Source organism: Sceloporus undulatus, chromosome 2, assembly GCF_019175285.1.
Source record: "Sceloporus undulatus isolate JIND9_A2432 ecotype Alabama chromosome 2, SceUnd_v1.1, whole genome shotgun sequence".
NCBI classification, from domain to species: domain Eukaryota; kingdom Metazoa; phylum Chordata; class Lepidosauria; order Squamata; family Phrynosomatidae; genus Sceloporus; species Sceloporus undulatus.
The window spans coordinates 254,674,011-254,687,132 of record NC_056523.1 but is presented as its reverse complement, the minus strand read 5'-3'; the positions used below and the strand labels follow the sequence as shown (position 1 = coordinate 254,687,132).

The 13,122-nt window shown below is 36.7% G+C and overlaps 1 protein-coding gene across 1 annotated transcript in view; it reads left to right on the top strand.

Annotated features, from left to right (window-relative positions):
* The window catches only part of LOC121922129 (contactin-associated protein-like 4), a 363,219-nt gene that overhangs the window by 250,258 nt on the left and 99,839 nt on the right, over positions 1-13,122 (top strand). The window contains 3 exon segments of the mRNA XM_042451118.1: positions 4,572-4,743; positions 7,440-7,546; positions 12,015-12,134. Coding sequence (XP_042307052.1) covers positions 4,572-4,743; positions 7,440-7,546; positions 12,015-12,134 — 399 coding nt within the window.

The window sequence follows — 13,122 nt, the reverse complement described above, 5'->3', positions numbered from 1 at the left end:
CAATTTATGTAAAGATCGGAAAGGGGCTTCTATTCATGTTCAACTGGATGAGCTAAGAAGCTTCTCTGTAGCTAGGAAACATCATTATCTCATTTTAAGGCCATCACCATAACTCTAAAGGAACAATGACTTGGCTTCCATTGCTTCATGTGTTCATTCTTGGTAGTTTCTGAACTGATACCTTTCCCAAGAAATTTGAGGTGTGGCCTTGTCAACAGCAAGACTTTAAGGAAATAATTGTTGCTGTTGTTGTTTCTTGTTGTTATTTGTACTGAGCTTTTTGAGCACAAGGCTTTGTATTTTAGAAAGGTGCAAATGAAAAAAAAAAGGATAAAAATGCAAAAGCATAAAATTCCATTATTCATACAAAATAAATTCTTTTATTTTGACATGTATGAATATAATATACTGGTTAGAAATCTGGGCATTATTCATATTAATAATAGTGAAATGATTTATTCTTTACCCAAAGGATACTGGAACAGATTTTTTTTTAAAAAAAGACAAATTGGTGTTGCTTTGTTCTAGAAAACAACCTGCATTTTTAAAAGTGAACTTCTAAACATTGCTACACTTCATGTTCCCCTATAAAACTGAGCATTTTATTTTGGTTTTGAACAGAAATCTATATGGTGTAACTTTTTGCTTGTTGCAATTCCCCTTGAGGTCAGGGAATAGCTTGCAGCAATGTCATTAGCTGCAGCCTTTGAAAGGCCAGTGAGACATATTTGCCTTACTCTGCCACATCCAGTTTAAATGTTAGCATTAGATACATATTAGGTTATTATCTATGGACTCATCAGATATAGGTGGTTTTTAATGGGTTTTAGTGTGTGCAAAATGTTGTTTCCAGACATTTTGTTTGTGATGTGAATTTGTTTCCAATGACAGACATTCTGCTGGTTACTCCTAACTAACGTAGACTCATTCAATCAGTTGTTCAATGGTGAGTTGACATAAAAATAAATACAATGCATTCAATGGCTTTACTTGAGTGAGAAGTAAAAGAGAATTTAGGCCTATGTACCTGCACAATAAAAATAACACAATTCAAGACCAGGAAGGAATAATACACAGAAGAGCAATATAAAAGAGATGACAAAATTAAGGACACATGGAAAATAGAGCTATATGAAGATGAACCCCAAATTATAAAAAAACAAGGTGGAAGCTGCAATAAGAGAAATGTCAAAAAACAAGTCACCAGGAGCAGATGATATTCCAAATGAGTTGCTGCAATCCACATTGACAGAGTCGCCTATAGTGTTAACTAACATATGTCAACAGATATAGAAAACAAAGTGATGGCCAACAGACTGGAAATGATCAATATATATCCCTATCCACAAAAAACTAAAGTAGACTCATTCAATCAAGGAATGATTGACTGAGACCCAAATTGATCAATGAATGAATGAATGATTGAATGAGACACAAAAGACTGCAGAAATTATAGGACCGTAGCACTAATATCCCATGCAAGCAAAATGGTGCTCAAAATTTTGCAACATAGACTCCAATAATACATGGATAGACAACTCCCTGAGGCCCAAGCAGGGTTCAGGAAAAGAAGAGTCACAAGGGACCACACTGCAAGCATACAATGGCTAACGTAGTACACCAGGGAATTTCAAAAGAAAATCAGCATGTGTTTTGTAGACTACAAAGTCGTTGACTGCATAGATCATGAAAGACTATGGAATGCCCTTAAAGACATGGGAGTGCCAACACATCTGATAGTCTTGATGAAGAATCTGTACTCAGGACAAGAGGCTACTGTTAGAACAGAACATAGAGAAACAGAATGGTTCCGAATTGGCAAAGGAGTCAGACAAGGCTGCATCTTATCACCCTACTCATTCAACTTACATGCAGAAAAGCAGACTTGGACACAGCAAAAGAAGGAGTGAAAATAGGAGGAAGGACTATCAACAATCTAAGATATGCAGAGAACATCATTATACTAGCCGAAAACCTCAAAGACCTGGAACAACTACTAAGAAAGATCAAGGAAGAAAGTGCAAAGGCAGACTTACTGTTAGAAACCAACATAAAGAAACCAAAATTATTACCACAGAGAACCTCCACAAATTTGAATGAGACAATGAAGAAACAGAAATAGTAAAAAGATCACCATTAAATCATGTTAATAGCAGATCAGGGGGAAGATTATCACACTCCCGAGTGCTTATCCTGTTCTTGTTTTGTCTTGTCCTAGGGTAAACAGTAATGGAGGTGTCGTTTGGTATTACCAGGAGTTTCTATTAATACCAAATGATGCAACCATTACTGTTTACAGAAGGGACAAGAACAAGATAAGCATGCAGGGGTGTGATAATCTTCCCCCTAACCATGGTATTAACATGATTAAATGGTGATTTAATGACGGGAGGAGGACGCTTGCCTCCCATGTGATAAAGTCCTATGTGCTGTGGGTTGCCAATGAGACACACATTGTCCACCTGTGGTCAAAAGCAGTGGAGTACCAAAAGTGGTAATCTTCTACAAGCTAATCTGTGGGCTATTTGCTGTGCAGTGAGTTTCCAGGAAACTATCTAAACACAACAATTTGTTGTTGTGTGCCTTCAAGCCATTTCCATCTGATGGTTACTATAAACTGAACCTATCACAGATGGGGTTTTCTGGGGCTGAGAATCACCCACTGGGTTTCCATGGCCAAGTGAAGAACGGAACTCTGATCTTCAGAGTTGTAGTCCAACACTCAAACTACTATACAACATTGGCTCTCAAACACAATAATAATATGGTACAAACGTGGTATCATTCTCTGGCATAGTGGGGAAAAATGATTACTGATTCACCTTATCAGACAGCTTGAGAAGCATTGGCCTAGCAAAGGGGCTTGTGACAGTTCATTATCCAAGCCTCCATTTCTTATTTGTTTGTTTCCATTAAATTCAAACAGCTACATGTATTATCATGCCCTATCTCTCTAGGTTAAGTCACCTAACAGGTAATCTATTTTTATTTCCTCTAGCATCCTTTTATAAGAATTCAGTTTGAAGGAGATTGCATTCATTCACTTATAGACAGATTTCATTATGAATGTGTGCTTAAGTTATTGCTTGCTAATATTAGGCGACAACAAGTCCTTTAACTAATATGACCCAAGAGGCAATACTGCTTGATTAAAATCAAAGTCTTTGAGCATCAATCCTAGGGCAGCATTGCCTTGTGAGAAAAAATGTCAAGGGCCATAGGGGGAGGGAGGAATGTTCACCATGTGTTATGGTTCGTAACCTATTAGCATTTATCATTCAGAAACATGTCTATTCCAAGGACTTTTGCCAGTGGAAGTGTTATATCCTGGAGAAAATGAAAACTCACCAATTTGCATATGCTGCTCATAAGCTAGCTGCTAATTTCCTCCCTTTCTTTTCTGTTATATCTTGTGGGCACTGTATTAATGACTGTTTTGTTTCAATTATTAATTTTGTTGATATTTTGCTCATGTTCAGATATTATTCCCTCTGCCTGGTGGAAAATTTTTGTAAAAAAAAATATTGTGTTGTTGTAATTATAAATATTATCTTGAAAATGAATTACTTTATTAGAAATTTCATTTTGGAGAAGACGAACTACCATGTCGTACAAATATCTCTCTGACAGTTTTGATTACCAGCACCACTGAAACTGCATTATATGCTTTGTAGTTGGGTACAGCAACAGACACCACTGCAGTATAGGGTCTGAGGAATTTGGTGACAGTTGCCCCATTACTCCCTTGACTAGATGATTTCACCTTTCAGCTCATGGTTGTTGTTATTGCCATAGCAAAGGGTCAGGAGACATTTCTCATCATCCAACCCACACCTTGGCAGGACATATTCAATCCCAAATGGAAGAACATGATTTCACTTTCAGTTTCATTTTTTGGACAATTTTTGTCCGATTGCCTTGGTTTTTGTTTTGTTTTGGGTTTTCTGGGGAAAGGGTATGGAGTGGTTATAATGCCCTGGGGGGACAACAAAATATGGGGGAGGCTCTGGAGGAATGTTTGGGATTACTTCAGGGACTAGGAGGGGATAAAAGCTGCCTGTGACCTATCGGTCACACTGTTCACATCACTATGCTAGTAGTGGAGCAATGATAAATACAAGAATGTGGGTATTCCTGAGGTCTGCTAGCATTTTAGCTTCCCAACAATTGAGGATAGATATGTGGCCCAGTAACCATGACCAAAATCTAAGCCTAAATTTCTCAGGTTAATAATGATGTACAACACTGTAACCTGACTGCCACTCATGCAATGGGAGTTTCTATTTCCTCTCCCTGAAGCTTAACTCTTTCCAAAAATCTTTTTACAAGTATGATAGAAACTGCAGAAAATTAATCTTTCCTGTTATTCAAATGCATTAGTGTTACTGAAACTACAATGCCATTCCAGTTGCAATATAAAGCTTATAATGGAGTGTTTTGCTTCAGGAAATATACAGACTTTTTTCTTCATTCTGTTCTGCAATTTGCACAAAGTATGCATAACATGTTTTAAATATTTTCCCTAGTTCACTATTTGTTAATGTATATGTGTGTGTGTGTTATTTTCTCAGGATGTCCTGCATATGTCAACAGTTCAGAGTGTAAAAATCCATTTGGTGGTTTTCTTGGGTGTATGAAACAAATTTCCATTGATAACAGTGAAGTGGATTTAATTTCTGTTCAGCAAAATTCAATAGGAAATTTCAGTGACCTTCAGATAGATCTCTGTGGCATCATAGACAGGTAAGAGAGATTTCAGTTTCACTGGAAGGCATTATTTGTGTATGCTATTGATGCTAGCATGTTTGGTTCTGCACAAATTGCTCTTTCTTCTGGACCAATTGCCCAACATCTCCTTCTCCTTTTCTCTCCCTAAGAAAGAAAAGATTTATGACAAAGATTCTGTGGGTTATCTGCTTTCTCATTCCACAAGAGTTCGTTTTGTTCTAAAACTTATGTTCTATATTGGGAGATGTTTCAATATTTATTGCAAAGCATGAAATCTAATGTCAATGAAGTCATGTACTTGCAATTTATACAAGTTCACCAATAGAAAATTATTATAAAATTGAGTATATTCAATAAAATTCAGTGTATTGAAAATTGTGTTTGGTCCAGTGAAAATTGACCTTGGGTGCATTGTAGATCACTTCATCTTTTTAGGAGGAAACTTCCCGTATATATTGGTGATATAGGGAAAATATAGTAGTATGATGCCAACAGGTCCTGTGGTGGTTACTTAGGATACTGCTGGATGTAATGTAGCATAGTAAGGCCATGTTAGAAAAATATTCTTATTACACATTACATAAATTATGTAATTTTAACTATATTCTTCTGGCTTGGAACTTGAGTATTGGTCAGCGTGTGGTGGTATCCTTTATGCTCACTGTAGGAAAAGTAGTACTTTGGGACAGAACAACAAACACTCATTATCTATTGCTCAGTGGCCAAAGCATCTTACTGTTTTATCTACACATAAGGACTGTATATCATTTCAAGATAATAACTTCAAGCAAATATTAGGAGGGGTTGATGTTAGTTAATGTTAATGTTGGTTAATTAATGTTAATGTATGTACCTAGCAGATACAAATCTTTGGTATTGTCTTTCTTTCCACCACACTTTTCTTTCTCTTTATTTGTATTCTTAATAAAAATTCAATTTTAAAATTAATAAATAATAAGCATTACCTAAAATAGTTTTTTAAACATCTGTTCATTGTCTTGTAAAGGCATTGGGTATGATGTTTGAGATCAGAATTAGCAGGTGTGTTCTGCTGGAGTTTCTAGATGCCCAAAGTATACTTTGGTGTTCCAGTACCACAAAGCATCTAGGGGTGGATGCAAGGAGTTGAAAAGATTAAAGTGAATATTAGAATTTCTTTCTAAATATGCATTGCTCTAGAGAACTATCAAGCCAAATAAGCTGTTTATACTAAGATATTTCTGATAGATTATGGTTGTGTTTAAATTCAGCATTGCTCTTCTGCTGGAAGGAGGAATGTTAACAGATTAGCCACTGCATACTTACAGCACACAGTTTTTGCTTTTAAGTCATATCTTCATGAATATAATGTATTTACATGAGGCAAATACCAGGTCTGTTTTCTTTCTTTTCCCAAGGCATAAACCAAATGTAGTGCAGTCAGAAATAACTACATTACATTTTGATAGTGTTACTTGAACCTGTCTGCTATGTAGGCTTACAATATTCTAGTTGCCCAAATCCATGCAACCCCATTTGCTTATTTTTTTCAAAGTATTTGTTAACTATCCAAATAATGTGGTGAATCGGGAAAGGACTGATCAATACATTGTCTTTTCATGCTTATTTCCCATTTTAAATTATTCCTTTCAAAGTTGATTTGTATATATGATAGAGAAGGCTAGGTTTTTTGTTTTTTTTAGCTTCTTTACATGTAAGGTAAACTGCTTTATTTCTGCAGTGCGGCAACAGCCTTTGAGAATCAACTGGTGTTGCTTTCTCAGGAATGAAGGTTCCAAAAAGTATGGATCCTGCTTGAGGCATCAGAACTGACATTTTCTAAATTTTCAGTAGGAGATACATCCCACCAAAAAGGGAACAAATACCTGTTTAAGAGCAGGAAAGATTGCCAGACACAGAGCCTAATTTATTATCATTATCATTATTATTATTATTATTATTATTATTATTATTATTATTATTAAAAATGTATACTCCCCTCTCTAAAGATTTTGCAGTAGCATAGTATGTCCAAGTTACATACAGAGGAGAAAAGGTGATTTTAAAGTGGTTTTAAAGTGATTAAAAATGTGCCAGTATGAAACTAATTGAACAAGCAGTTTTTCTTCTTCAGAAGCTGAGCAAGTCAAATCCCTAGAGACTAGTTCTACTAGTAAATATGGCATTTTGTCTTTCATTTCTGAAATAGTGGGTGGATAATTAGCCATTATGAAATGGATGAACTCAAAGTCACACATCTACACAACTTTAGGGTCCACTGTAGCTATACTGGATGATATTTATCTGAACACATGCACACGATTTTCACTGGAGTATGCAAGTAAATCAACCAATATATATTGGTTGATTTACTTGCATGCTCCGGTGAATATATATATATATATATATATATATATATATATATATATATATTGGTTGATTTACTTGCATGCTCCGGTGAAAATCGTGTGCATATATAGTGTATACCCCATAAATAAATTAACAAATTTTATTTCTTCAGAAATGTTCTCTGAGTGGCTTATAAATTGGTAATTAGACAGTTCCCTGCCTTCAGGCTTACAATCTTAAGATACAACACAAAAGGAAAGAGGATGGCAGTGGGAGAGTCAATTAAGTCCAGCAGAAACTGCTTCTTAGTCTCTCCATTTGAGGCCATGGTGATGGCTGTGCCTCTTATTTAAAATTATTTGCATTTTACCTTGCCCCTATAGATGCCTACCCAATTACTGTGAACATGGTGGTGAATGCTCTCAGTCCTGGAATACTTTCTATTGCAACTGTGCAAACACAGGCTACACAGGGGCTACATGCCATTACTGTAAGTATTAAATGCTCATTATTGTTTTAAAAATTATATTTTATATTGTTTTATTTTATAACTTGTTTTGCAATTATAGCAGTGCTGAAGGTGTTTAGACCAATTTGAGTTGGGCTGCACTCTCATGGACAAGTAATTTATTAAAAAAATATTTCTTTCAAAGTTGATTTGCATATAGGATAGAGAAGACTGGGTTTTCTTAACTTCTTTACATATAATGTCCCCTTAGCATTATACGCCACTTTTGTTTCCCAGAATGTTTTGTATGCCCCCATGGCATCTTTCTCTATTACACTCAGCCCTCCTTATCCACAGACTTTATCCACAGATTCAAGCATCCACAGCTTGAAAATATTCCTCCAAAGTATAAATTCCAAACAGCAAACCTTGATTTTTCATATTATATAAGGGACACCATTTTACTATGATATTGTATTTAATGGGACTTGAACATTCATGGATTTTGTTATCCACGGGGAATCCTGGAACCAAACCCCAGTGGATAACAAGGGCCCACTGTGTGTGTGTATGTGTGTGTGTATATATAATTTTCCCATTCATTCCAAAGCTTTAATGTTGCTTTTAGATATATCTGTCCAGACACAAGGTTCTAGACCCTACTATATTTCTCATTGCACTATGAGGTGTAGGAGCCCAAAAGTCTGGCTAATTTGTTGTAAGTTGCACATATAGCTAATTTAAGATGCTAAGAGACATCTTATTAGTAGACTAATAACCTTGAGTGTTATTAGTTCCGTTATAAATTAAGAAGGTCGCCTCATTATTCAGCAAAAAAAGTAGATCTGACTCACATCTCACAAACTGATGCATCTATCAAAACCTAACCACTTACTGTATCTTTAGACTTTCCACGTATTCCTGGAGAGTTCTCATACTGGGCCATCTTGAATCCCATTTAATGTTGAACACATGACTAAGACGTATAAAAGTTAGATTGACCTTTTTCCATTCCTGTCTTCAGTCAGTCACCATCCCCTGTTATGCTTTAGCTGGGAGTGTCACAGAGGCATCCAGTTGCTTTCTGAAAAGAAGAGAGTGTTGGCCATTGGATCTGTAGAACAAGAAATCACTTTGTCCATCTACTCCATTGAGTCTTAGAACCTGTTCTGTAAATAATGCCATTAATCTGTGCCTTAGCATCTCTGGCATGCAAAGATGAATAATTTCCTTAGTTCATTCTTTGATGAAAGAAAACCCAAATATTTCTGTACAGTTTTGCCCTGATATCCAGATGCCTTCAGATGTTTTTCACCGAAAGACATTGCTTTGAGGGCTTTGTGCATTTTTTTTCAAGCAAAAAAGAAAAAAAATTATAGAAAGACATATACTTTGGGAACAGAAGTGAGGTTTATTTTGTTTAGAAATGTTGTTATTCAAAACACACATAGAGACACATTTTTGTGTAGAAACATTTCCCTAAACACTTTAGGACATGTGACTACAGACAAAGATTGCACAGAACTCCTGTATCTGTGTTACTTTTCCAACCAGATTTCCTGTATGTTGAGAAGTCCATTTACAGTAAATACTCTTTCCATCTTTATATGTCACAGATCTCCCTTCATTATCACTACCATGTTACAATGTGCCCTTTTTTTACCTGGGGGATCCGTTCCAGACCCCCCACATAAAAAAAACCACATATGTTCAAGCCTCATTGAAAGTAATGGGGTCCGTGCATGGTGCGGCAGCGCGCGCATGCCATGGCCACGCGCCCCATAAATCTTAATGGGGTGCACTGCCCCGCAGGCTCCCGCGGGCTCCCTCGCGGCTTTCGGAGTATGCTGAAAGCTGCTTATAGTGCACCCGCGTATGGCACTGTATATACCACCTCTCTGACAAGAATGCAGTGTTACTCTTTTGATCATTAGGATATTTTTCTTCTTCATATTCAGTCCCGATAATACGTTAGTTACATAAAAATCTACAAATGACCCTGTAGATGACCCTGTAGACAAAAGGTATACTTGTGTAAATAAATATTATGGGTAAAAGATTTGTCCAGTGATGCAAGCTCATACTGTATTCATGCCTATATGAAATTGAAATAAGTATAATTTTTCTTGGTTTTCTTGAAATGCACACACACGCTCACACACACACACACACACACACACACACACACCCCTTGATTATTGTTTGCCCTTTCCCATCTTTTTCTGTTTTCAGTAACATCTTTAATTTATTCTGAAGGAAAGTTTCTGCTCAACAAAATGCATTCATGTTCTTTTTTAATGTGTGTGTGTGTGTGCAAAATGTAAACATTTCAGCCATATATTATCATTTTAAAATAACAATTTTTTACAGCATGTTTATGGGATGGTAATGAATCAGTTTGGAAGACTAAACTAATGCACTTTAGAGGGGGATTTATTGCTTAGGTATATTATAGAAAGAGGCTTTGAGCTATTTAATTGACAGACTGCAAGTTTACATCAAAGGCCTTTTCATACTTTCTGCATCATGACTGCCATACAATACTATCTGTATAAAAGACTGAGAAGCCAGAATTGCAAGTACAGTGGTACCCCGGGTTACGAATGTAATTCGTTCTGCGGCGCCATTCGTAACCCGAAAGATTTCGCTAGCCGAAAAAGCCATAGCCGCTAGCGCTGAAAGCCGCGATTTCGTGCGAAAAAGCGCCGAAAAGCACCAAAAAAATTTTCGTAAGCCGAAAAAAAAAAACGTAACCCGAAACAGTTTTTTCCTATTTATTTTTTTCGTATCCCGGAAATTTCGTAACGCGGTGATTTCGTATCCCGGGGTACCACTGTACTTATTTACCTTTGAAATTAAAACTTTGTCAGCTAGTTAGTCCAGCTGTCCAGTAAAAAGCCTTCTAATTATCCAAGAGTGTAAACAAAAAATACTAGGGAATCATTTTACATACCTTTTGTATTCTTGGTTACTCTAAAACATCTAAACTAAGGGATAGAGAAATGTGTCCCATGAGCCACATATGGACCCAAAGCTCCCTTCATTCCCTTTTTTTTAAGAGTGTTGGTTTCTGCGCATTTCTTTCTTGAAAAGTAAGGTTTTTTTTGCTCAAATCCAGCCAAAACGGGCAACCAGAAATGATGTGACATTACTTCCAGTGCACCACAACATACTGGTACAGCTCATGGGTATGGTAACATGGAGAATGAAAAATGTCCCCTGCCTCCATGTAGTTGCCCACACCTGATTTAATCCTTACCTGCACCAAGAAAGCAAAAAAACTAGATCCATTATGATGGCCCTAGCACTAGCTGAAAGAGACAATTCATCTCCCTGAAATGGTAGTAAAACTGCCCTTCCTGCATGCATGTATTGATTGTCAAAGCCTCTGCACTGTACAGCAGCTCATCATCAGAAGGATGGTGAGCCCCAAACATTTTGTTGCCTGAGGAAAAACTAACAAAATGTGACCTCCTACTGAATCAAGGCCATTTTGAGTCCCAGTTTTGGGGAAAAGGCAGGATATAAATATAAATATAATCATCATCATTATCATTAAGGTGCCCAGATCCAGCCAAATTATTTTGTGAAAAAGAGACAGAATATTCTACAAACACCTCTTCTTGGCAGAAAAATCTCAGTTCTAGAAAGTAAAGATCTGTTTTCCGCCACATCTGAACATCCCAAATCTGCTTCCTGCATAAGTCTGCTTAATAATAGGCCTGGCCATGTTCATCTACTCTCTCCACCTGCCAAAATAGAAAAATCAATGCTGTTGACAGCACTGATACATTACTTGATTTAAATTATGATGATCAGGGGAATGGCTTGGTTTTCATCATGGTCCCATGCTTGTATTGCCAATGTAACTTCTTAGCTTGTAGAATTTTTTGAATTTGGGGACCTCTTTGAAACTGAATTCAGTTTCCTAAGACTCCAGCCAACCCCTATCAACCATTGCTTTGGAAGGTACATAATGTAGAGAGCCTTGTATACATTGGCATGAGGCACTGTGCAGCATAGAAATGTTAAAGAGCATGCACAGTTGCACCCTACTTTCCTAGCATGCAGTTTAGGACCACAAGCATCGTAAAAATAGGAGGCTGCATCAGTTGATAAATTGAAATCAAAGCCAACAGACATGGTTGGTGCTCAGAATCCCCCTCCTTTTTATTAAAGGAATTTTATTTATATTATTCATTTTTGTTTGACATCACATGATTGCGCTATTTAGCCATTTGCCCACCACCTCCTGCTATTTCCTGTGTGAACTCTGTTGTTTAGAAGATAAAGAAAAATATCCACTCAGACATTTTTTTTTGATAGGAGTAAATGTTGTTTACTTATGCCAAAAGTAATGCAGTTTTTATGGTGTGATTTTCTCCTTACTTCCCTGAGCGTTGAGCGCATAGATTCTATATTTCAACCCCTACTTCCACAATTTGTTCATGCCCCAAATAAAATGCAAAATGATGCCATTATATCTGTGATGGAAGATATTCTTTTACAGCTATTTATGAGCAATCGTGTGAAGCCTATAAGCACAGAGGGAACACTTCAGGTTTTTACTATATCGATTCAGATGGGAGTGGTCCCCTGGGTCCATTTCTTGTATACTGCAATATGACAGGTAAGGTGATAAACTCCCTTAACTCACAGTTCTGTCTGCGTGCATGCTCATTATATTGAAACACAATCTATCAAGTAGGAAGTCTACCTCTTTTGGAGCTTGTGAGTTTAAAGTACAAGCAGAGTGAAGGTGACTTCTCAGCACAGAATATTGGAAATGAATTAGGCAGGGAAATTACAATAACAATAGGCTCAAACTGTGACGCTGTCATTCTTTCTCTGTTACACTATTTTCATTTTCTTCACACTTTTGCACTTGAGAAGTTGTCACTTCACAAGGATGCCGTGAATTGAAAACAATGTTGCATTTTGATGAGAAAATGGATTGAGTTTGAGAATAGGTTCATTCATTCTGCACATTCAAATGTGATGGATCGCTCTGATGATTTCCTTTTCTGTGCTGTCTTGATTATGTCATTTAGAGGCATTTATTATACAGCTTTGCCTTTCACAATTGTATCTTTAAACCATGGGTTGTATTGAGTGATGTCCTTCTCTAAGCAAAATGGGTGTTCTTGTGGATCCAAGTTCCCTGCTCCAATGCATCCCCCAAGAACCTTCAAATATATACTAGAGGATTATATGACCCTCAAAAGAAGATTGGTGGAGCACACTATGAGCTGGGGGGGGGGGGGGAGAAGAATTGGGAGACTTCCATTCCTAAACAGAAGAAAGCCCACATAATATTGGATTTAGTCCACTGAATCCATCTTTTGTGGTACAATAATGTGATATGCTTATGTGGTTTTTCATTTAGCATATATTAAGTATGTGCATATATTTCTCCTATAAACAACAGTAGGACTTAAAGGTACTAAAATATATAACTTATGGGCACAATCCACCTTCTAGATAATATTTATTTCAGTTAAATAGCTACTACTAAATATGTTTAGAATCTACTCCATACCTGCTGTCATATTTCCAACCTGACATTATTCTAGTGAATGAATAATTCCAGATTTTATGGTACATTGTGTATACCACAG